The 24,591-nt window shown below is 45.6% G+C and overlaps 1 protein-coding gene across 6 annotated transcripts in view; it reads right to left on the bottom strand.

Annotated features, from left to right (window-relative positions):
* Nucleotides 1-24,591, bottom strand: part of LOC130203137 (C-terminal-binding protein 2) — an 85,904-nt gene that overhangs the window by 24,243 nt on the left and 37,070 nt on the right. For 2 of the 6 annotated variants that reach the window (XM_056429024.1, XM_056429030.1), the window contains exon 3: nucleotides 23,797-23,989. In XM_056429024.1, coding sequence (XP_056284999.1) covers nucleotides 23,797-23,854 — 58 coding nt within the window. In that variant the 5' untranslated portion in view covers nucleotides 23,855-23,989. Of the gene's footprint in view, nucleotides 1-11,501; nucleotides 11,558-13,973; nucleotides 15,307-16,126; nucleotides 16,231-23,784; nucleotides 23,990-24,591 lie in introns of those variants that run through there. The other 4 variants (XM_056429023.1, XM_056429028.1, XM_056429025.1 and 1 more) reach the window with 4 other exon arrangements.

The raw sequence follows: 24,591 nt of genomic DNA on the forward strand, positions 1-24,591 counted from the left end.
GTGACAGGGCTGTTGTTTCTCAGCGGGGGGGGGAAAGCCCGACGAGCAGAGACGAGGCACGTCAGCCGAAACGACGTCTGTAGCAATGACACATCTGAGGGAGTGTGACCATCAAAGGCAGCAGCCCCCACTTCCTGCCAGCCGGCCAGACGCACACACACACACACTCTCGATGGAGTGTGGGGATACGGCTGCCCCTCTGATCTTTCTTTCTTCAATAACATTAGAGGATGTGTAAGAGGAGGGGGCGCTGACTGACATCAATATGTTAATCTGGAACGTGGCAGATCACAGCTTCTCAAAAGACAGAGACACTCTGCGAGGTTGGGGATATTTTAATAAGAAGAAGAAGGAAGGGAGGGCGTATCAAAGAACACCAGAGTTTGGATTTTTTTAATGGCCACCGGATATTGCAAACGCCATAGGTCACGAGGTCAAACAGTATTGAGCTCCATCGTGAGCAGTTAAAGATGATATCTGACCGCCGCTGCCCGGCTCACATTCTCGTTTAGGGTTCAGTCCCTCAAGGAGTTTATTGTGACTACTTGACCCAGAATAATTTCATCAGCTTTTGAGTCTATTCAGTCTATTCAATACCCGCAGTGCGCCATTTAACAGAACGATTAGTTTGGGGTATTATATACTTTTTGTAACTTTCAAAATGTGTGTTGAGCATGATGAACGGCCTTGTAGCGCGAGACAAGCGAGTTCACTTTTATTCATCATTATTTGGCTCAAGTTAGTGGTTCTGGTCTGGATTTGTGTGCATGGAACATGGATCGTGGAGGTCTCCATCGTGGAATATGCCTACTATGAACTATTCATACACTGTCATATTCATTGAATGTATTTTAACTCTAAATCTGTCCTTCTGTACACATGGCATCTATTGCATCTGTCCATCCTGGAGAGGGATCCTCCTCTGTTGCTCTCCTGAAGGTTTCTTCCCTTTTTTCCCCGTGAAAGGTTGTTTGGGAGTTTTTCCTGATCCGATGTGAGGTTTTGGGGCAGGGATGTCTATGTGTACAGATTGTAAAGCACTCCGAGACAAATTTGTAATTTGTGAGATTGGGCTATACAAATAAACTGAATTGAACTTTAAGCTGGTGTGTATCTGAAGACAAAATGGAAAATCTTTCTAACGTCGTTTTAATTTGCGTTTAATCCGTGTGATAACAGTTCCTCGCGGGACCTGGACCCTGTAGATATCCTCGTGATCTCTGCAGCAGGTGCCACGGCTGACAATCAGAGGCCGGCGGGCCCAGAAAGATCCGAGCCTCGGTGTGAAAGGCAGCTGGCCATCGGGGCTGGGTTGCGTGAAGCCAGAGGCCCGGTGCAAACAAACCGCTCCGTGCTCAATACTCCAGCAGTTGACATGCATGTTGTTACATGTTTGGAGGGGGCGAGTGAACACTAATGAGAACAGATTTGCACAGCAGGCCCCCCCACACACACACACACACACACACCCCCCACACTTCATCTTTAAAGCTGTAGAGCAGCCAGACCTGGTTCTAAAGCAGTACTGAAGGCTACATCTGTTCACCCCGCAGACTCTGTTGTCATAAAGCAAAGCCGCCACCACCGCACCTGTGAGCCTGCACACGCCCGGTTACTTATACACAACCTGATTAATGACATGAGGTCAAACTGATCAATACTCAAAGCTTATTACCGAGAGTTCTTAATCGTCTCTCCAAACATCGGTGAATTTATTATTATTAATATTATTTTTATCCAATTGGCATGCAACTAATGCCAAAATGTTCATAATTCAATGCCCAATCTTGTGATATGCGAAGGTATGCGCTCTACCGAGTGCCCGTTCTAGTTGATAATGTTCTTGTTTTGTGTATTCACGTGTTAGTTTTTGGGATTAAAGTCGTTTCTGCGCCCTTCTTGAGATTACATTTTCAGAGCGGTCATCGACCTTTTCTTGGATGTTTTAGTGTAAACGAGGGCGTAAATCCTGGGTACGATTCTGTTGAATCCAATATGCTCTTATTGTATTTTCTTGCTAATTTTACTCGGAAAAATAGTAAAAATCAGTGAAAAATAAAAAGGATGAGATACAGCTTTTTCAAAAAACAACAACACTGTTATTTTTCTTTAGAGGCATATAATACAGTTTTTTTTATTCAGAGTTCAGAGTCTAGACTCCCATCTGGTGCGGGACGTCTTACAGCCATGACCTTTTACACAGTGAGACATCAAGAGCCACGGTCACGCTCTGGAGCACCCAACAAACGGCCTGAACCTCCTGACAGTCCGTGTGGATTTACCGATGAGAGGGAGCTCTCTTCTTTGACCGGCCTAATCATACTGGAAGCTGGCTGCTGACAAGACGCTGGATGTAGAGGCCTGTTAAATCCCCCCCGAAAGCACTTAAAGGGATTGTAAGAAAGCAAATGGTAGAAGCAGCCAACCCGCCGCTTGGAGATGAGACTTCAGCGGACCACATTACGACCAGAAGCTCAGGGGTCCCTTTCCGATGCTGGACTCTGGTTCCTTACTTTTTGGGGGGTTTTACCTTGAGTATGTGCTGCCCTGATGCTAATGTTCAATAAATTAAAGGGTCACTTGTTCACACAAGTTCCAAACACACAAGTGCTGTTTTTATGTCTTGTGCGGACGGCTCAAACACACCTCTGGCCCGCCCAGCGTCTCCTCTCTTCATCCCTCGCTCTGCGTGGAAGTGTAGAAGTACCTCAGAGTCCTCCAAACGGAAACTTTCTGTGGCCGACGTGCCCGGCTAATGGACAGCATAGCGATGACCCTGACCCAACTACGAGGAATACTCTGCAATAATTAATTTAACTGGCTGCGTTCTCCAGCAAGTTAAACAACTCTGACATTTCTGAAAAAGCAATCGAACAATCTCTTTACCCACTCCACACCTCATGCACAGTGGATGAAGAATGAATTCATACCTCAGCCACAGGTCATACTGTATTTGTTCGTTCAACAACTTAGTTTAAGAACTTAAACCCGAAACAAGCTAGGAACAGCCATTGTAAAACGTAGAAACAAGCCAATAACACGTGTTTCCGTTTCCTGTATTAAAAACAGTCATCTGAAATGTTCTTTGTCCTTTATGCTCAGGGGCACTTCTTTTGGGGATTTGGGCGTCAGATGGCTGATCTTTAATGAACTATACATTCTTGGTCGAGAGATGGAGAGAGTGAGCAATAAGCTGAAGTCGTGTAGTTGTTAGTGACGCAAGTCTAATTTCCACACCATGAATATTTATTTAGGAGGTACAGGTTTATCCACTGAGAGGCACCTGCAGCCAGGGTAAATAACGCCCCCAGGCATGTATGCACACACACACACACACACACAAAGCCCCCACCCCCTCAGCAGCGGTCCAGATAACAGCCCTGAGTCAACACTGCCACTCTGCTTTTGTTTTCTCTGCCTCCCCTCCTCTCTTCCCCTCCCACGTTCCAATCCCCGAGGACCCGGGCTGAAAAGATGTCGGGATGAGGGACAGTGAGATAGTGAAAGAGAAATGAGAGAGGCTAAATCTCAGCATGGGAATGCAAATGAGTGCATTTTATTTGGGGGGGGAGCCAAGGAGGGCAAGTAGGATTTATTTTCCAGGTAGGAACATATGACGTCTGGATCAGTTGCAGAAACAGCGAAGGAAGAAAAACGAACTCTCTTTTTTACTCGGGGAGGAATACAAAAACAAATTATATATATATATATGTATGTATGTATGTATATATATATATATATTAGGGCTGTGAAACGATTACAAATTTTAATCGGGTTAATCACAGGTTTCTGTGGATTAATCATGATTAATCACATATTACCGATATTCTCGGTATATTTTGTGAGAACATAGAGATTTATGACAAAAGACGGATATATACATTTATACATTATTCTATACAATGGTGCTGCAACTCAGCAGTTATTTAGCAGCTTTCTTCCATATGGAACATTAATACATCTTCATCCTAAACAGAATGTTTAACCCTCCTGTTACCTTTCGGGTCAATTTGACCCCATTCAATGTTTAATGTCGGTGTTCTTTGGGGTCAATTTGACCCCAGGCTGTTTTTCACTGTGTCAAACATATAAGAAATATCTACTTTTTATTTTATTTAAAGGGCTATTTAGGTAGTCAACAAACAAACATAAAGTACCTCACACTTAAACTTGGGAAGCAATATTAATTAAAATAATTTTCTGGAGGTTTTAATTACTGGGGTCAAATTGACCCCGAGGGTAAAATATGTTAGTAAATGTAAAGGTAACAGGAGGTTAAACAGAACATTTTTCTCTTGTTTGTCAACCATTAACTCCACCATGATACAATCTAAAGGCCTCTAGTCTTCCTCTAGCAGCTGCTGAGGCAAACTGACTGTGTGGGTTTTCTTCATGAACTGGGCCGTGATGAAAGGGACGGCGGGGACACCGCTGCAAAGCTGAAACCTCACCGGCCCGGACACGGACAGGTGGACAGATTGACAAGTGACTTTTTTTTTGCTCGGTCCCGATGCGCGCGCACGGAGCTCTGTGGCGCGCGAGACGGAGATCGATAAGTGTTAACGCGACGCGAAGAGACAGAAATGACATGCTGCTGGTTAGAGATGACCAACAACAGACGGATTGGAAGCTCATTCTGCGCATGCGTTAAATGCGTAAAAAAAACAAAACTAGTTAAACCTGTAATTTAATTAACGCGTTATTTTTCACAGCACTAATATATATATATATCACAAATACTAAACCCACAACTCTCAGAGGTTGGTGCAGTCATAAAACAAATTAATATTTTGCTTTGCCTTCACACCACCACCAGCGCCTCCTCCTCCTCCTCCTCCTCCTCTTATCCCTCCTTGATTCCCTCCCTCCCGCCCCTCCCCCTGCAGAGACACACTAAAGTTGTTGAAATATGGGCACAAACCATCACTGCCACCACCCCCTCCTCCTCCTTCCTCCCTCCTCCCCATCTGGAAAAACACAGTGAGAAAGGGAACTCTCGCCAAGTGGGAAAGGGACGAGGAAACGGGGTGAGCCAGCTGCAGGCTGTCTCCAGATGTGGTGGCTCTGGGGACGGGCCACTCTGGCGCTGTTGAGGGCGACTCAGGGCTCACTCCTTCCCCCTTTTCCTTCCATCGCTCCTCCTCCTCCTCTCAGTGACAGGAGCCATCTGGCCTGGCAGAGAGAGTGGAGACGCAGCAGCGAGTCCCGCCCTCCCAAGTGTGGCCCCTGCGTGCCATTCAGTAGAGTGCACGGGTAAATAAAATGGATGCGCACACATACACACAATAACTCCCGCTCCTCCCTCCCCCCCCTCCCCACCCCGCCAAAAGCTGTCACATGGCCATTAACCCATCGAAGCTCCGGCCCAGCTGTACTCCATTACGATAAATACTCCAGGGTCGCGGGGTCTTGTCAGCCAGGAGTCAGCCATCAGATACTATGAGGTGTCCACTTACAGCCTTTTAAAGCTCACTTTGCTAAAGACGTACAGCCATTTTCATCCTCATAACCCCTCCTCTTCATCGCCTACCCTCTCTGGAAAGAAACTCCCGCCCACCTCCTCATGCACCTCGATCCAACCGAGGCAGATGATATTCCACACTGTGCCAGAGCAGACCCCTTCCCCGCCACCATATCCCTGTAACTGGAGTTTGCGTTCCGTTCCCGCGATACGACACCTGGAACACCGGACACCTCCGAGCCGCGGCCGAGGCCGCCCCCGCTTCCGGTCTGCATTTCGCTCGAGCTAAAGCGCAATTACCTGCAAGTGACAGGATTCTCTCAAACGAGCGAGAAACGAACGCGAATGAGAGCCTCGAAAACATTTCCTGGAACACAAATCACTCCTGGGAAAATAAAATAGTTGAACCCTCCAGCTGCAATCGTCAGTCATTACAACTGTGTTAAGAATACTTTTGGAAAAGGTGAGCCGTTTAAAGCTCCGGCTGCGTGCTCTTTGGACGGCTTGAGAAAACTCTTAAAAGGATTCCGGAGTAATTGCCTTTGCTGCAGTACAAATTGGAACGGGAGGAAAATGGACTGTAATGACTGAAAGGCTACAGGGCAACCTAATGGCCAGCGGGAGCAACGCGGTGTTAACGCTGCACCGTTCTCTCGGATATTATTGAAGGAATGAAACACTCCCATGTCCTATTAGCATGGACAACATACCAAACCGGGGAGATGGGGCTTTTCCCTCGAGTAGTTTTTATTTATTTCATGTATTCATTATCTTAGCATCTGCTCTCTGGCATAGAGGAAGCTCTTCCCCGGCTCAGCATTATTCAGTTGTCAGGACGAATGTGGACACAATGTTCTAATGTGACCAAAATGTCCTAAAGCTGTGAATAAAAAACACAAAACAACTAAAGCTTGATGGATTCCCCCCCCTTATATCCTCGCTGCCTATATTAAATGCTCTCACAGGGGAGATGTTCCGAGGGTCCCTGCTGTGTGTTTGCCGGCTGAGCAGCTGTATGAACGGCAACCAGTAGCAATGATTTGCAGCGTGGGCCGCAGATCAAACCACAGGACAAAAGACCAGGCGGGGGGACAATGGAGGAACACAGTGGGCCGCACGGGAAACTAATGACAACCGGTCGATCAGGACGACCGCGACCGACCACAGGCGCACTCGTTCCAGGAAGGAACGGGCCTCGCAACGCGCGTCTAGAGGTCAGCGCTACAAGGAGGTAAACCCACCGGGGTGGTCAAGTTCTTCCAGGAGGAAAAAGCATCCAATAGGAAACACAGATTACAGTTCCAACTCTTTATTCTAGTCTTTCATCTCCTCTTTATCTCGCTCTGGTTCTTCATCCTCTGCGTTTCCCCATCTCTCTCCAAGCCCTCATCGCCGTCCACAGGCCATGAAGAGAGTAAATGTGTGTGGCGTAAAGCAATCGGTTAACCTTTGAAATACCCCGGCAGTGAGATCTGCCGCCCTTTACTCTTTTTCGGCTGCAAAAAAAAAAAAAAAAGAGAAGAAGAAACACACACACAAGGTTGGCCACCACATCAGAGGGGATATTCAATATCCATGAGCTTTTTCATTTCACACTGATGAATAATTCAGGGTGACCTGCCCGCCACTGAGTGAAAGAGGGGGAGGGAAACAAAAATAAGAAGAAAGAAGAAGAAGGGCTGGGGAGGTGTGCAGAGGTAGTTGTCTGTTTTAGTGGATGCAGCTGTTGCCATTCGACATGCACAAAACCAATCTCCTCCCCAGCTGCTGCGCGGAGAGGAGAATAATATGCGGCAGAATTGACCAAAGATGATTGGGGAGATTATATCAAAGTGCTGCCATTCTTACGGCGCGAGCAGTGAGCCCACATCGGCTCTATCCTGGAAACAAAAACGGGACGGAGGAGACCGACAGTAGAATAAACATGACGGCGCGATCGCCCGAAATAGCGGAATGATTTTTCGCACCAATCATAACATGTCACGATAAGCACACACACACACCTCGCCATTGGCGCTTAGCAGTGACCTTTAGGCCTGTTAAGGAGCATGTAGGAGTCGGCGAATTCATTTTTTTTTTCAGTGTGGTTATTATTTTCGGTCATTTCAATTCTAATTTAGGACCCTTTTAATCTTCAAATAAACACGTGCAGAACAAGATGCTCTGTTGAAGAGTGAACTTAAATTTTTCCGAAACATTTAGGGATTTAGAAAAAAACGTAATGGAACCGATTGGCCGGTCTGTCCGTCTCTCAGCATTAACAGAGAAGCAGCTGGTCAAAAACTCAAGTTGCAAACTCATCGCAGCTTTAAAAACCTATTATTAATTAACAGAAGTGCAGTGGATGAGAGAACATCTAAGACTCAAGGACCACTTTCAGACGAGGTACCCCACTTCTGACCCTGTGGCAGGGGTCAGCGGCTCCCATCGCGCACACAAACACACTCTCAAGCCGTCACAAGCAGAGGGAGACCAGCTGTTCCTGATTCGCTCGAAAGCTCCGTTCCCTCCACGGGTTGGCTGGCCTCGGAGAAACCATTAATCCCTCTGTGAGCGCAAGCGATGGTTTGGAAAGTTCAACCATGAGAAAACGGCAAGGGCGGGGCGAGGCGGGAGAGATGGGGATGGGGCTGGACAACACTTTTTATTTTCTTTCACCATTTTCTTTGTGAGGAAGAAACTAATGCAGTGGAAAAATAGATTTTCCCGGACATATTTCCCCGGGGACACTAAGCATACAGAGGCCGAGTTTGAGATGGAGCAGCAGATAGTTCATGTAACATTTACCAGGTTCTCGGGAAACTGGAGACGCATGACAGAAGGACTGCGCACAGAGAAGCGTTGAAGAATCTAGAGGTGGACGGCGGCTTTTAACAGCATCAAACAGACTTTGAGGTCTACATAGTTCCCAAATCTGAAGACAATAAATCAGACCTGTCCGAGTTTTTTGAATTTTTTTATGGGTAAACAGTGGAGAGGGATCCTCCTCTTGCTCTCCTGAAGGATTCTTCCCTTTTTTCCCCCTGAAGGGTTATTTGGGAGTTTTTCCTGGTCCGATGTGAGGTTTTGGGGCAGGGATGTCTATGTGTTCAGATTGTAAAGCACTCCGAGACAAATTTGTAATTTGTGAAATTGGGCTATACAAATAAACTGAATTGAATTGAAAACATATTATAATGGATGAGTTTATTCATTTTCTTGATAACCCGTCTTTACCCTAAAATAAGGAAGCAATAAACACGAAGGTGCTACAACTTCTACACCGGTTCCTCTGGCGTGTTGAAGACGCTAAAATTAACGCTGGAAGTCGGCACTTTAACCTCACGGTCACCGTTTTTTTATTTGAAATTCAAAGTACTGGAGACAACCCCAATGATGACGAGGTGTTCGCGCGATGAGCGACGCACAGCAACAAGTCAGCGACCTGGAGGCACAAAAGGCTCTCGAGGCTGTGTGACGCGCTACTGGAGTGAACTGGTCTCAATTTTGTTTAGCGTTCCAAGAAGCCGTCAACCTATTGTATACGCTTTGGTTTCACTCGGTGTTCCACGTTTCAATAGGCGTAGTTCGCATCGATGCATACACTCGGTGTTGTGCGGTTTTAATACTAGAGCCCGGTTAGACGGATTAGTACACAGCTACATCCCTTCCAATAACCCCTGACCGATGCATGCGAGCTGAAACCTCTTGTCTGTCTCCACTCATTCATATCAGAGGGATTAGTGCGGATGACACGCACACACACTGACATGTGATGCCGGTGTCGTAGCATCCACACAGAAAAATATCTATGACACACACATGCAGATGGCAAGTAGTATTACCACTCTAATTCTCAGCCTATTGCTAGACAGGTAGCGTAAAATTAGACTATAACCAATTAGCACATCTACAAACAACGAGCGAGGAAGGGGTCAATATACAGCGATACGTTTTTGTTGTGCGACAGCTTCATCTTTATATCGGGGTGTGGGGTTCCCTAACCCTGGTCTTACACGTCTTCAGGTGACTCACATGATCGGTATACAGCTCGCAACAGCAGGGATTGAAATGGAGACCCGACACAATTGAGTGTCATGTAAAAAATATATATACACTACCGTTCAAAAGTTTGGGGTCACTTAGAAATGTCTTTATTTTTCAAAGAAAAGCACTGTTTTTTCAATAAAGATAACATGAATCAAAAATACACACTATGCATTGTTAATGTGGTAAATGACTATTCTAGGTGGAAACGTCTGGTTTCTAATGAAATATCTCCATAGGTGTATAGAGGACCATTTCCATCAACGATCACTCCAGTGTTCTAATGGTACATTGTGTTTGCTAATCGCCTTAGAAGACTAATATCTGATTAGAAAACCCTTGTGCAATTATGTTAGCACAGCTGAAAACAGTTATGCTGGTGATATAAGCTATACAACTGGCCTTCCTTTGAGCTTGAAGAACAAAATTAATACTTCAAATATTAATCATTATTTCTAACCTTGTCAATGTCTTGACTATATTTTCTATTCAATTTTCAATTCATTTGATAAATAAAAGTGAGTTTTCATGGAAGACACAAAATTGTCTGGATGACCCCAAACTTTTGAACGGTAGTGTATATATTTATTTATTTATTTTTAAATCAACACAATCGTCAGGCACATGAGCAGAATGGAGAGAGACACTTCCGGGTCGCTTTTTCTTTTCAACTGTTACACTGCCGAATGTCACGCTGGGTGCTGGGATACTCTAGAGTTGCTCAGGGATTAAACTAGGTTGTAGCAGGTGTTATCGATCAGGACCCAAGAAAGTGCACAGTGAAGGATTCAAGTCGTTTTTCACCGGGCACTGCTCCAGTGGATTTGAAATTGGAGTAATGCGTACGAAAAGGATTCCGAGTCTTACGCTGTTCACCAAGTACAAACATCAACACACAGCCGAGCTTAAGACTTTCATTTGAAATGCAACGTGCTAAAGTAGCATCTGAAACAGTGATCACTGAATCACAACCCTGATACTCTGATTGCATTGCATTTGCAGAGTAAACAGTGCAGGGCAAAGGAAGAACGAGGCAGATAAGGAAACTTAAGGTCTCGTCCCGACGTCCTGCCGTCACATCCAGCCGGCGTCTGATGGAGACAAACGCTTCCTGCTGCTGAGAGAGGACATCTGTGGTCTGTGTGTATGTGTGACAGGAAAGCGGGCGGCTGCAGCTTTGTGTGTCATACACATGTCCATACATCACAAAACACACTTTGGTGTATTCAAGGCAGCATTCGCACGGAATCTAAGCAGCCTCATGCAGTCAGAGAGACAGACCTTTCCCTGTGTCTGAAACGGGCACATTATACAGGCCGCCGTGTCCAGAAACAAAGTCGAAGGCCACATTGAAGCACAGGGGGCGTCTCTTTTCTGACAAGCCAGTGGGAAAGCACCAGGGAGTGCACACTGAAATCAATGTCACACATGTGAACAAAGAAGTGTTGCCAAGGTCAGATGAGCAAATTAAGCATGCGTCCTCGTGGATGTCCTTCCAAATAAAAAAGGCCAGGGAAATTAAAATCCCATTCAGGCTCCCACGGGAGCAATGTGCCGGAAGGTTACATAACTGTCAGCGGCACCTGATGGCTTCCCCTCAAAGAAGTGTCATGTTTTGACTAACCTCCCAGGAGAAGAGTGGATACGACCTGGGTACCGTGGCACCAGGAGAGCAGACTTATACAGGTGAACACGTCAACGTGACACATCCCATATGGCTGCAACGTGCTGTTGTGTCTCTCCTTCCTGTTCACTATAAGCCTTGCCCCTCCCCCCCAGCCTCCAAACACATCACCGCCATCCTAATTCTCCAGCCCAGAAAAGTACAGCTTAAGATCTTCTGTGGATTATCTCCACAAGGAATCCACGTGCTGGCATTTGTGGACAACATGCAGGCGTCCGCCTTCGTTAATCTACCGATGGACGCACACAATGCAGGCGACTAGCCCGTCACGATTCTAACTAGCGGGTTGGCTATTCTGCTTCACGTGACATCAAAGTTAGGTTTACCCACCTGTGCTGCTCTGTGGGACGCGACTGACAGACAACTCCATGGCCAATGCCGGTGCTGCAAGGCGCTCTCCGTACTTTGGGTGGAAGGGAACTGTTGCAACTAAGCTCGACTCAACCGTTTAATGCCATTATTAACACTACTTATGGCTTTAGCCAACCAAGACAGCGCCCAGCCGAGAGGAGTACACAGACGGGGCCCTCCCACCTGCACCTTTCACATCAATATTTTAAGGAGCTACCGACTTCGCTGCAGCTCACCAATTTGCTTTCAAAATTCGACTTATAAAAAGAAAGAATTTGATAATATTGAAATGTGGATGCCTCGGCAGCTATGTCTAAATGTACACTTTGAAGGAAGATGATAAAGAGAAGACTGGTTTGTATTTGAAGAAGAACCAATTTATTCAGTCGGTGCAAAAAGAATAATGTGTCAACTTTTCATCAATATGCATGTTTGAACATAAATCACTGTGCATGTATAAGAGAGGCTCTTCACTGGTGTACTCAAGCCTTTGCACAGAAATGAGAAGCAATCTCTTGAGATGTGCACTGTTGAGCGAGAGAGAGAGAGAGAGAGAGAGAGAGAGTAGAGAGCAATGTTTTCATTAAGTGCCCTGCAACATCTTATTATTTTCACACAATTTCCGCCTGCTCCAAACTGCCCGTGGCATCACACAGAAAAAGAACAAAAACAAGTGAACAAAATGTTTTTACAACGCCGCATGCAGGGCTTCGCTTTTCCCCTTTCCTTAAATGTGAAAATTAGCTTTCTCTGATTACCACTGAAACCTAGGTTGCCTAGCAACACACAATTAACAAGTATGCGTTCCAATCGGCGGCAAGGGCTGCCCATTATCAGATGAAGTTACTGAAGCAACAAATGTCAGCTCCATGCAAATTAGTTTGGTGTGCGTGCATCTGTGTGTGCGTCTGTGTGCTCTGTGACTTTGGAAAGAAGTGTGTATTTGCATAAAGATCAAAAAGGGACTTCCCCCCTCCGCTGAATCTTGTATCTCGCTTCTTATTTCCTTGACAACACGTGAAGGGAAGCCACTTCATAAAAGTCATTACTCTATAACAAGTTCAGCAACCCACAGACCCATTAGAGAGGCACACAAGACACAGGGTTACATGGTGTTAAAGTAAGGTTAGAAGATGGAATTCTTTCTTCAGCAGGGAAATATATCAGTTTGTTGAAAAGAGATATTCTGGCCTTTATGTATAAAGATAAGCTCAGATGATGTCTTGCTGGAGAACTACCCCTCGCACTAGACGGAGCATAAAAAGCTGCATCATCACTTGTATTAACCTCCTATTATACTATCTACACTGCAATCTACATAATTATGTATTCAGGGAGAGCACTAAGGATGAACAATTAACATATTCCCAGGAATACGTGATTAACAAGAATACACCATTCTAGAAAACAAAGAAAATATACATTATGCAATATTGTACGCAGCAGCATCGATACCAGGCCATCAAAAGCGAAACATTTCTTTCATCGTTACCACCACTCCCTAAAATGTAAATCAATTCTTCGCGATTAGTAAAAACTGCATAGAGCGGAAGAAATTTACTTTCAAATAGCTCCAGTTTGAGCGGGGAGAGAATACATTTGACCGTCTAAACTGAGAAAGATTAAGTTTATTTCTAACTATAGCAAATTATTAAATGGAATAACTTGTTGCGGTACTACAATGCAACCAGAATTTTAAACATACAACAGGCTGTTTAAAAAACAGCTACCTATTATAGTTTATACAACTATACATCCAATCAGTGTAATTGGATTCCAAGCAGCTAAGCCCACGATTAGGTGAGAGTACAGTGTAAAATAGAATAGACAGCAACTCTGCATTATAGAAATACACTTTAAGACATTTACTAACTCTGACTCGTGCAAAAGAGGTTGAGAAATGTATTAAAAAGGACAGCTAGAATACAACATCCTGGATTAAAGAAACTTTGAACAGCCAATGTGGAGCGACAAAACAACTCCAAAGCACACTGTTGCTTAAGAAAGGAGTCTGATCAGTGAACTAAGTCAAAGAACATACCAGAATAAAAGGTTGACCTATATAACTGGAGCACTGCTCATGAGAAATGTTTCAAAGCGGTGATGAGACGGGATCCCCTCCAGCAAATGACACAAACGTGTTGCAATACATGTATAAATAGTTGCGTAATTTATAAAAAGACCTCTCAGAGCAAAGCTGCTTAACTTGTCACATACATTTTACATGATACTCCCCCGTTTAAAAAGGCCGTAACTCTTATTTTTTGTCATACGCCAAAAATCTATCAATCATACACCGAATTAAATCAAACTGTGCATCTAATCCAAGACAAAACAATTTCAGAAAATATAACTATTTCCAAAACCTACAGAACAAACTATAAATCAACGACAAGGGCAGGGGAAAGAGGGTTTAAAGAAATTAGTGAGAAAGGTGAGGTTTGACATTACTTGTGTCAGGTGTGGTGGTCATGGTTGAGACTATGACAGGCGGACCAGTGCGACGTCCTACCGTCGTGGAGTTGTTAAGGTTTTGCGCGTGATGAGTTGAGGAAGAAGTTGCAGGAGCAATGGTATTCTCAGGGGCAGCATTCATCCCTTTTCGGAGAAGTTGGGGGCTGTGAAGGGGGCTCGGAGCCGCTACTGCCGATGGTAGCGGAAGGTTGGGCGCTCTCTTCATCAGCTCCATGGGAGAATAGGAGCCGGAGAAGATTTTGGGCGCCGCTCCAGAAGTGCCCGGAGCTGGTGGAGGCTGCTGTCCAAGAGCAGACATGACAAGACCGGTGTGGGCATTGTACATGGAAAAGGGTCTTCCCTGAGTCACAGCACTGCTGTATCCTCCAGAACTGATCGGGAAAGGTCCAGATGCCAGGGGCCTTGTCGCGGCGTAGCTGGTGGTCTCCAGGAGGTGTTGGGAGGGTGCACTGTTGGGTCTTCTCCCAAGAAACTCTCCCATCCTGGGGGACACGGTCTGCATGGTGCTGGGCGCTTGCTGCATCAGGTTGGGGTCCATGGTCAAACCCTGGGGCTGCATGTAGAAGTCGTTGCGATTGCTGTAGCTGTTTGATCGGGCACGCGTAACCATACCACTTGCCTTGCAACCGAGCGCCACGCGGGACAGGACACGGGCCTGGGCCAAGTTCGGCGCCACAGAGCGGACGTCATGGTCCTCCATCATTCCCAACATGGGAGTGGAATCAAAGCCATGTTGCAGCAGGAGAGTGATGGTGCTTTCAGCCAAACCTTCACTCCGCAGGAAAGCCAGGAAGGCCGGGTCCACCATCTTCTTGGGGTCTGCGGCACAAGGATGTTGATAAGGCAGGCTCGATGTCATTCCAGCTGTCGCAGCCACCATGCCCGAGCTAGGGTCATAATGTGGGTCATAAGGCAGCCTCTGGGAGGCTATAGCTCCATACACCCGAGGAAAAGCTCCGTCCATTCCCTGAGAAGCTGGGTCCACCACTGAACTGGTGGCAGCTGGCTGGCGGGGATCCCGGGGCAAGCTGTTGAAATTGTTATACGCTTGACAAGCGGAGAAAGACGGTGACTCAGCAGCGTACAAAGGAACAGGGGGATGAACCCCGTAGACTGCGGGAGGGGGAGAGCGTCCACCGAGACGGTGGATGTCTGGGATCATCTTAGATCCAAGAGATTCTCTGTACAAACGGCTCAGCTCATGAACAGGAAGGGGAGGAGGCGGCGGAGGAGGCAGAGGAGGCGGTAGAGGGGGAGGAGGCACGGGGATAGGTGTTGAAGTGGAGGGCAGCATGGAGGGTGTCGCCCTTGCCTGTCCTTGATCCCAGGGAGGTCTCAAGCCACCAGAGCTAGGCCCATAATGCGAGGCTGATCTGGTGAGCAGGTGCTGGTTATCCCTGTAGAACCCAGACTCTTCAGGGAGCTGACCAGATGAGGTAGCGTCGGCCAGATAGTAATCCTGAGGTGGTGCAGAGGCCCGGCCTGCCATCAGTTGCCTGAGGTAGAGGCTGTTGCATAGATCGGGCACAGAGCTCTTCCTCAGTGGCTGCTCCCCATGCCGGCTCGGCTGGATCTGCCTGTACAGGGAGGACTGGAGGTCTGAATCCGCCTTCTGACCGAGGTGATGGTGAGACCACACGCCACGGTCTCCACCGCCCAGTGGCAAAGAATTCCTTCTCCCCGCAATGGTGCCACAGTGGTGACAGTGACTTGCCGCCCAGTCGTTTTCGCCCTCAGACCATACAGGACCACTCTGGCCTAGAGCGCCAACAAAATGCGACTGCTCACACAAGTTAGGCATCAGTGAAGCCAATGAAGCGGACCGCTATAAATGCGGAAAATAGAGCCGTGTATTGCGTTTCAACTCTCCAGTTACACTCACCGCCCAATCAAAAGGGAGGAGCAGAGAAAAGGTGAAGCATGAGGTACCCTTTACCTGATATGCAGCTGTAGGGCCCCACCTCCCCACCTCTCACTCTTACGTCTGTGCTATCATGTAGCTCCCTACTGGCAGGCTCTCTAAATAATTCAGCCCTGGAAACATTAGAAATCCATGAAGAGAGAAGCACAACATGTGAAACACAGAGGGAGTACACACACACACGAAAATAGAAGGCAAAACCACACACCTTTAGGACGAGGCAGTACTCCATTGTACAGCAGTGATCATGCTTGTGCTGGGTGTCACGCTTTCATTCAAAACTAAGACCAGGGGGAAATAAATTGGGGTAAAAACACATGCTGGACAATGCTAACAGAATGGAGGAGGGGACGAGATCCGCTAATCCAATGGGGTCGATGCACGCCATCGGCAGGGACAGTCCTCTCGTCCACGGCGTTTGCTACAAGGGGATTAGCGTCAAACTAAAACCTGCTTAAATCCACTGCCCCCTCTGACATCACTTGAACCAGATAGTGTACACAGCCAGCACGCTCCTGAGGCCCCTGGATGTGTTCACGGAGTGTAAAGCTACAGTGTTTACGGTGCTTAGTGGCAGCCGACACCCCCCTGGGCGTGGATGGATCTTCCCTGAGGGACCGGGGAGGTTGGGGACAGACATGCTTGCCGTAGTGTGTCCCTGGAGAGGGGGAGGGGCGGTTGCAAAGGCTGGACATACAAGTACGACTGAGGGTCAGACTTAATCCTGTGGCAACTAGAAAGAGACCAGGAGAGGCTCCACTCAAAGCAGAGGGAATGCACAGCCTCCTCTACTGGGCACCTTTCACATATATCAATACGCATACAAATACACATTTAGGCAAATGCACGTGAAGAGGGAAAAGCTCCGCACCATGTTTGATTTATACTCGGGCTAAAGTGAAATATTTTAGATCGAGTAGAGAAGAAAAAAAGTGCCATCAAATGTTCCCTGGGCCCAAGATGACATCTTCAAATTGCTTGTTTTGTTTAACAACAGTAAAAAATCAAATACAAAATAAAGAATTCAGTTCATAATGATAGAAAGCAGAGAAAAGCAGAGAAAAGCGGCAAATCCTAACAGAATTTACTAAATTAAAATCTCTTTCTACTCAAAGTGTCTTATAATACACTGACAAGAAGGCCATGATATGCTCGCTTCATAAAATGTAGATTCACAAAATGAATCGGGATGAACTTTTACCAGTAAAGTCTTATTTCCGCTCACAGAACTCATACTTTGCGACTACAATACACCACAGACGTACAACAGAGCAGATGTGTCTTATCTGAGATGTTGCCATTTGAGAGATAACGGCTGGTGTTTACTTGCCGTGACAAGAACAGTGTAAACAAAAAAACAGCGGCAGGAGGAGAAGAAAAGGGAGCTTTGATAAGAGTGTGATGGGAAAAAAGCTGATAAGACGGGAAGCTGCCAACTTTGACTTCACCTCTAAGGCAGCCAGTGTGGGATCGGACGAGGCAGGAGAGGAGGGGATGTGATTGGACTGCACTGGACTGTGACAACTCGACTGCCAGCAGCCCGTTTGTATTATGTGCTTCATTTTTCAGTTTTAAATCGGGAACCGGGGTTTAGAGGAAGAGTGTTTGCAGCAAGTCTCCGGGGACATCATCTGTATGGTCCTGAAGCTGAGAGACAGCGACGGCGTGACCGAGACGGGCTGAATCGATTCCTGTTTGGGAGCGACAAGAGACTGCGATAGTCTCGTGTCTCCTTATTTTGCCCGACCACCTGTCAAGTCGCAGAGGGGACGCGCCAAAACAAGCGTGTTTTCGTTTGAAAGCTTAAGTGATGCAATCATATCATCGTATTTAAAAAGATTGTCTGAAACTTAAAAATCGAAATTGGAGAACATTAAGTAGGTCAAAACTAAAATAAATCAGAACAATTTCATTTCGCAGTCCAGCGTAATGCACATCTGAGGGATGGGTTATTTTATAAGAGGTAAAGCATAACTCGCAATTTCCTCGCAGTGATTTCTCAGTGCCGTCCTCTCAGGTCAGAGCCTGCGTCTTTTTGTCAGCTTTAAAACACGCCGTTAATCACCGCGTTGCATCTCGCAACGGCGATCGCCGACAAGAACTTCTTTTAATAAGCCCTTTCCAGGGCTTGTGTGCCACTCGGATCCCCCGCTTCTTGACAAAATATTAATAACAATAATCAACATCTCAAGTACGGTCAGTCGAGTGTTGCTGAAACCGAAACGAGGATACGGCACGTCATAATTCCAGCCATGCAAATTGCCGCATTTCCTCCTGTTCATAAGCACGGGTGTGGTTCCATATTCATATCGTCTGCATTCTCTAAAATCCATCTCATGAGAGCTGCTCCATAATTAAGTGCATGCTATATTAAACTCATCAACCAACAGGGACCAGAGAAGAAAAGGAAGCCCAAAGTTATACGGTAGTTTTTGGTGAACGGCATCAGAATTGATGCCTCCACCCGGCGTGGTCGCTCACAGCCAATCGGACGGCTTTGTGAAGGACCTCGAGATGCACAATGTGTCGAACAGACGTCAGGCGACAGTCATGCCTTCGGAGCAATCTGGCCATCTTTCTAGGGCACAGGACGCCAACGGCGGGACTTGGCAGGCAGCGCCGGCAGAGATAGCTGCGGAATGATTTAGATAGCTGCGACTCTACAACTGCTGATCCATTAAACTTTCATGCGGCCTTCATAAATTAAAGCCATGACTGGAAGAACTTGAACATTCTACTCAATTACTGTGATTGTACAGTATATTAAAGTTTTAACGAGCCCCCGGGACTTTTTCTCGCTCCAACGCAAGTGCGGGCAGGAAGGAGGGGGTGATGAGGAAAGAAAAAAAAACACATGGTACTGATTCTGGTCCGATGGCTTTTGGAGGGTTCACATCTGCTATGTTAGCCTCCCTACCACCGCGCATCTCTGCAGTGTATGACACAGCATGTCGCACATTTGCACGGGTGGGAGGAACGTGGGACGGAGTGAGAGCCGCTACTGCAAACCTTCTTACGAGCCAGGCGAGACCTCTGGTAGACTTGGTGAGACGACCGATTAGAGTTTTGTCTTCCATTTTAGTCTCTTTCCCCCCCCCGTCTTTGCCTCGTGTGCAGCGCCGCGCTCCGCCCGCCCATCATTATCAAGCCAGTGGCCCATACTGCATCACAGATGGGGCAGACAGAAGGGAGAGACGACAGCCCGCTTGCTTTTTGGAGAGACAAGGAGGAGTGTGCAGCTGAGTGAGAGAAGAGGGAGGGAAGGCGAGAGAGAGAGAAGAAAGGATAGAGGAGAAAACGTAATTTGCCTAGATAAGTAGTCTATTTGAACGAAAGATCACTTTTCCAATATGTTCAACTAAGCTGTGGTAGTATGCAGAGATGTCATGGAGGGAAACACTGAAGTGTAAAAATCACTATGTATGCAGATCTCCTGCGGTGTTAATGCCTTAACAAAAGGTAGGTATACCCTCCCACATTTCTATTAAATCTGATATACAGAATATGATCAACTTTCTGATTGCCTAATTGATATCAGTAAATATTGTATGGCATGAAATAATATGAATAATATTATTATGAATAATATTATTATTAATAATAGTATTATTAATAATAGTATTATTATTAATAATACAAGTTTTAATGATAGTTTTAATGTTATCATGACCACTTTTTAATCTGCAGAGCAATAACTTGCCATACACCTGTGCTCAGTACAAAACAACAAATACAATCCTCACCAGGAAGAACAATTGACTGCTGAGTTTCTGTGTTTTGTTCAGTAACAAATATGGATACATTATATTCCTAATAGTGACACCATAAAGTGTCATCGTGTAACGAAACATGAATAAAAAAAAGATGTTGATTCACAATCTGACTAGATTAGAGCGACTCTAATCTAACCTGGAGGGGAAATAGTACTGCAGTCTACGAGCAAAACAAGCATTTTAGCTAAGGAAAATAAACAGATCCGGAGCAGAACCGTCCGCCCTCCCAGCCACTCGGCCCAGTCGCTGAATGATAAACATTGGTTCAGCTCAAATTAAGCCCAGAACATGAAAGGACCCGAGGCTGGGAGGAACATGGGCCACGGCAGATCACTCCTTATCTCTTCAGATGACAGAAATGAATCTCTTCACCCTGAGAGAGAGAAAGAGAGAGAGAGAGAAAGATTCCTCATAATGCCGAATTAAAGCGGATGCTTCCCAGCAGCTGCTTTGATTGAGCTAACTAGCACCTTTTGATAAAAAACAGTCACAACCAGCTCCCTGCCTCCTTATTTGCAGACAGGGCAGATTATGCTAAACACATATCAAGGACTTTAATGGCTTAATCAGCCTTGTCATCTCGCCACCGGGTTTCCTTAGATACGGCATTTCTGATCCCACTGTCATACGTGCTGAGGTAAAACAGCCAGAATGAACTATACCACCAAATAAACACACACACACACATATACATAAATGTAAATTACACCTTGCATGTTGTTGGAAACTGTCTTGGACGACAAGACTTGGGGTTTTTTGTGTCGGGGAAAACAATAGAAACCTAAAAGGCGAAGGCCCTGTTGGACAGTGCAGAGAGAGAGAGAGAGAGAGAGGGTGGTCTCAGCAGACGTTTTTGAAAGAGAACGCTCCAGATTTTCACGTGAAAGAGATTGAGGGGAGACGGCACGAATCACGGCTTCATCTGGTCTGTATCTGTTTGCCAACTGCGGGCCTGGTTGAAGTGTGAACCTGGATTAGGATGAGTTAGTTACTGACCGTCGCCAAGAAAAGCTCGGTGGGGATTTTGCCTACGTGTGAAACAAAAAGCAGAGCGCCTTCCTTCATGTGTGTTTTCTGCTTGCACGGTGACAATCCCCATGGCAGCCTTATCGTGCCGCTACATGCAATCAGTGGGACAACTTTGCCTGGTCATTGGCTCATAAACAGATTGCAAATCACAAGCTGTTTTTTTATTTTATTTATGCCCTCACAATGGCCGCCAGAGGACCATTTCACTGATCCTGCATGATGGCCATCTGGAGAGTTAGAGAGGGAGAGATAGAGTCTGTGTGTGTGTGTGTGTGTGTGTGTGTGTGTGTGTGTGTGTGAGAGATGGAACGTCAGCAGGTACGCTCACCATGAAGTAGCTCTGCATGCATCACAGCGGCACCTGTTACCGTCTCTCTGAGCGTCTCCTGTGGGCTTTGCGCTCGTGCACGGCAGAGCAGACTAACTGTTGTCCCCCCAGGAATGATTAACTACCTCAGCTGTCTGATTCCCATGAATGCAGCAGCTGGATGTGGACTGCAACTCTAATCAGGAAGGATTTCAACCAATGAACGATCCACCTGTGATGTGAGATAAGACTGCTTTTCTGATTCGGATGATGAAGGGAGCGGTTATTCAAAAAGGATCCTCGTTGGATATTCCGTGGACTCCTGCCCGCCGTGATGTAATCTTGTCGCCTTATCGTTTTACAAGATTCTGCTGCACCCTCAATCGATGATGCGTCGGTCCCCTTTCGGTCAATCTCAATTGGATATGATTGATCAGACTTTATTAGAAATTGTTGCATTTTTTTAAAAACATTTTATTGTATGGACCATTATATTTTGTTTTTAATATCTTTAATATTTATGTAATAATACTTTGTAAGCTAATGTCGTCAGCTGGCAAACTTAGCTTAGCATAAAGACTTTAAACAGGGACTATAGTCTAAACAAGCCCCTCCAAAGATCACTAATTAACAATAAATAAATGTCCTGATTATTTAATCTGTAGAAAAGGGGTAACGAAAGAAAAAAATCATCTGCATTTTACATTGGGTTTTGATATAAATTATTTCTTGGCCCAGGACCAGTAACATCCTGAAGTCTCCGCTGGTTGCCTGGCAACTAGTCCTGGCAAAAGAAAATGGCCATTAACTTTAAAAGGAGAGAACAGGCGTATCTTTGGACAGAGAACAGCTGCTGGTATTAGTTACACATTTCCCACAGACGTGGCGTCGATCATCGGACTCTCAGCAAGAAAGTACATTTCTCTACATATTTTAGGTTCAAGGCTACTCTACTTTAGATTTAAAAAACTGCTGACAGTTTGCATGCAATAAAATTAACAATCCAAATTTAAATATTATGAATGAAGTATATTTTAAATTTGCTGACAAGATGTCTGACAAAGATCTGAAAAGTCATTTCTACGTCATCTCGGGAGATCAATATGGATAGAAGACATAATTATTTAAAAAGTGATCTGAATAAATAAAAGGTTGGAGTCACAAAAAAAAAATTGAAGACAGACCATTTCTAACCTTTAAGAACAATAAAGGATTTGGATTTCACTGTAATGCATTCTTCGAATATATTTTCAAAGGCTACAAGCTACTTTGTAAAAAAAAAAAAAAAATCAGCATCACTTTTCTACTGCAGGGGCAGAGAACAACAACTCAAGATTGGATTTTTGTTTTTTTTGTTGCTAAATTGTCTTTTACGGGATGCGCGGCGGCATATGCCCTTCATTTCATGTGCACGACGCCAAGGTGCTTACATCATGCTGCAAAACAAATACGCTGGCACTGGGGGTAATGGTGCGTCTAGCTTCATTTTCCAGCACTGCAGTCATGCCTGCCTCTCCCCGCGCTGGCTCCAGGAGAGCCCAGCAGCTTAACAAGCCTCTCGGGGACCCAGACGGCAGAGAGGAGATGGTTTACCTCAGGACACAGTCTGACAGACACGCACAAAAACATGCTGGGCAAAGTCAAACAAGTGGGTTTAAAAATGCACATCCAGAAAACAGTTTATACACCCACACAAAGACTCATCTTCTTTGTTGCCCGGGGTCGACTTTGTAGCTATGCGCACGGCAGGGGGCTCCTCTCCTATTCCATGTTCAACACAACGCCGCTCTCTAACCAACAACCTAAAGCCTCATAATCACTTCGCTGCTCATGGTGCACAATTGGCTGCTTCCATAAAGGCCGTGACAGGAGAGAGACCATTCAATCCCCCGCGGTAATCTTACTCCAGTGCAGATGTTGAGATTCTCCATAACCGTAAGTCCCCATAGCAGACACTGACATAAACAAGCAGCTGCTCACGCAGAGGCCAGGGTGGAGACATAATCGTGTTTACATCCGCCAGATGACTGTTTGCTGCGGAGGTCAAAATGTATACACCGTTAACTGTAGTATCTGACAAGTGCTGCGTGCCAGGAGAAAATGATAGCAATCAATGAGTATTGATCACCAATAGGTCTGAGGGTTGTGCTTACAATTAGGATGGTCGGATGGGGAATGTGTAGCTCGGAAACAGTGTGTTATAAAATAAATGCTGCAAGAATATATTTTGCACTATGACGTAAGAATATAGCTTAATATAGTCAAAGTGAGTGGTTTGCAGGTCAAAAGAACCTTCGATTTCTAGGCGAAATTTAAACAGTTTTTAAATTGTATTTTTGATCATCCGGGTATTCAAAATTTTAAATACAAGTTGTATGTAATGTAAATGTTGCAAATCAACCAAATGTAGCTCAGTTTAAACCTTGACATTTGGAAAGAAAATAGATTTAATGCATTAGACCACTTAAACAGAGACACTGCCTAACCTAACACACTGTAGTGTTTACGATTAATGATTCCTTCATCATAATAATCCTGCAGTTTGTCAAATAATTTACCAGTGAAGAGAGCATTTGATTTGATGCACTGGGCCTCTAAACAATATGACACACACAGTTCAGAATCCTGACTCTGCAGTGCCACTTCTATGTATGGAGAAAGGCACTTGGAACTAAAGTGTTTGTTGGGCAAAGTGCAGAAAAAAACATTTGTGACAGAGTAATGAGTGATGGTAAGAAGTTAAGGACGGACACATACTCATAAGTTTACCTTCGCAGATCCGATCTAGTCTCTGCCTCTTCACTTTGTGTTTGTCAGTCAGGGACATGGCGTCAAACACAGCACGGGCAAAGGACGGCTCGGCACGGCACCTCTCCTCCTCAGCCGCAAATACTGACAAGGTTCAGACTCCTAGTGCACTGTCAGCACTATTCCCCGGGGCATACCGCCTCGGCACATACACCTGCAGGAAAGGCACAAACGCACACAAACCTGGTTAAACACAACACTGGCATGCACACACTTTGTATACAAACACACACATTATTGATGTAAAAGCACAACAAAATAAAAAAATCGAGACGGCATGAAAGGGTCCTTGACGACAAAGCTCCCCAGCCTCTTGTTCACAAAGACCCTGGGAAGCTGCAGGCGATAGATATACAGAAGATCAGGAAATCACGCACACACGAACACGCACACACTTGGATACTGTTGGTGACAAAGTGCCCCATTTGCTCTAGAAAGTAGCAACACTTCGATGCTCTAAAAGCTCCACTTTTCTCATGTTTGAAGTGTATTTTCTTTCACTGACATGCACTCATCTGAAGCTTCATCTAACTTGTCACATTTCCTATTGATCGCCGAGGCATCTCGACTGAGACGGCAAATAGCAATGTACTCCCCCCCCCCCTCTATTTTTGTGCCCTCAAAGCCATTCAAAAAACAAAGCGAGCACAGACCTATGTATTCATCTGACAAATGTCGATGCAAATGAGCAAATGTGAAAGGAGCAGATAGAACTCGCGACAAGAGATTCATCACCTGACGAAATGAAGCTCTCGA

The sequence above is a fragment of the Pseudoliparis swirei genome, chromosome 13 (genome assembly GCF_029220125.1).
Source record: "Pseudoliparis swirei isolate HS2019 ecotype Mariana Trench chromosome 13, NWPU_hadal_v1, whole genome shotgun sequence".
NCBI classification, from domain to species: Eukaryota; Metazoa; Chordata; class Actinopteri; order Perciformes; family Liparidae; genus Pseudoliparis; species Pseudoliparis swirei.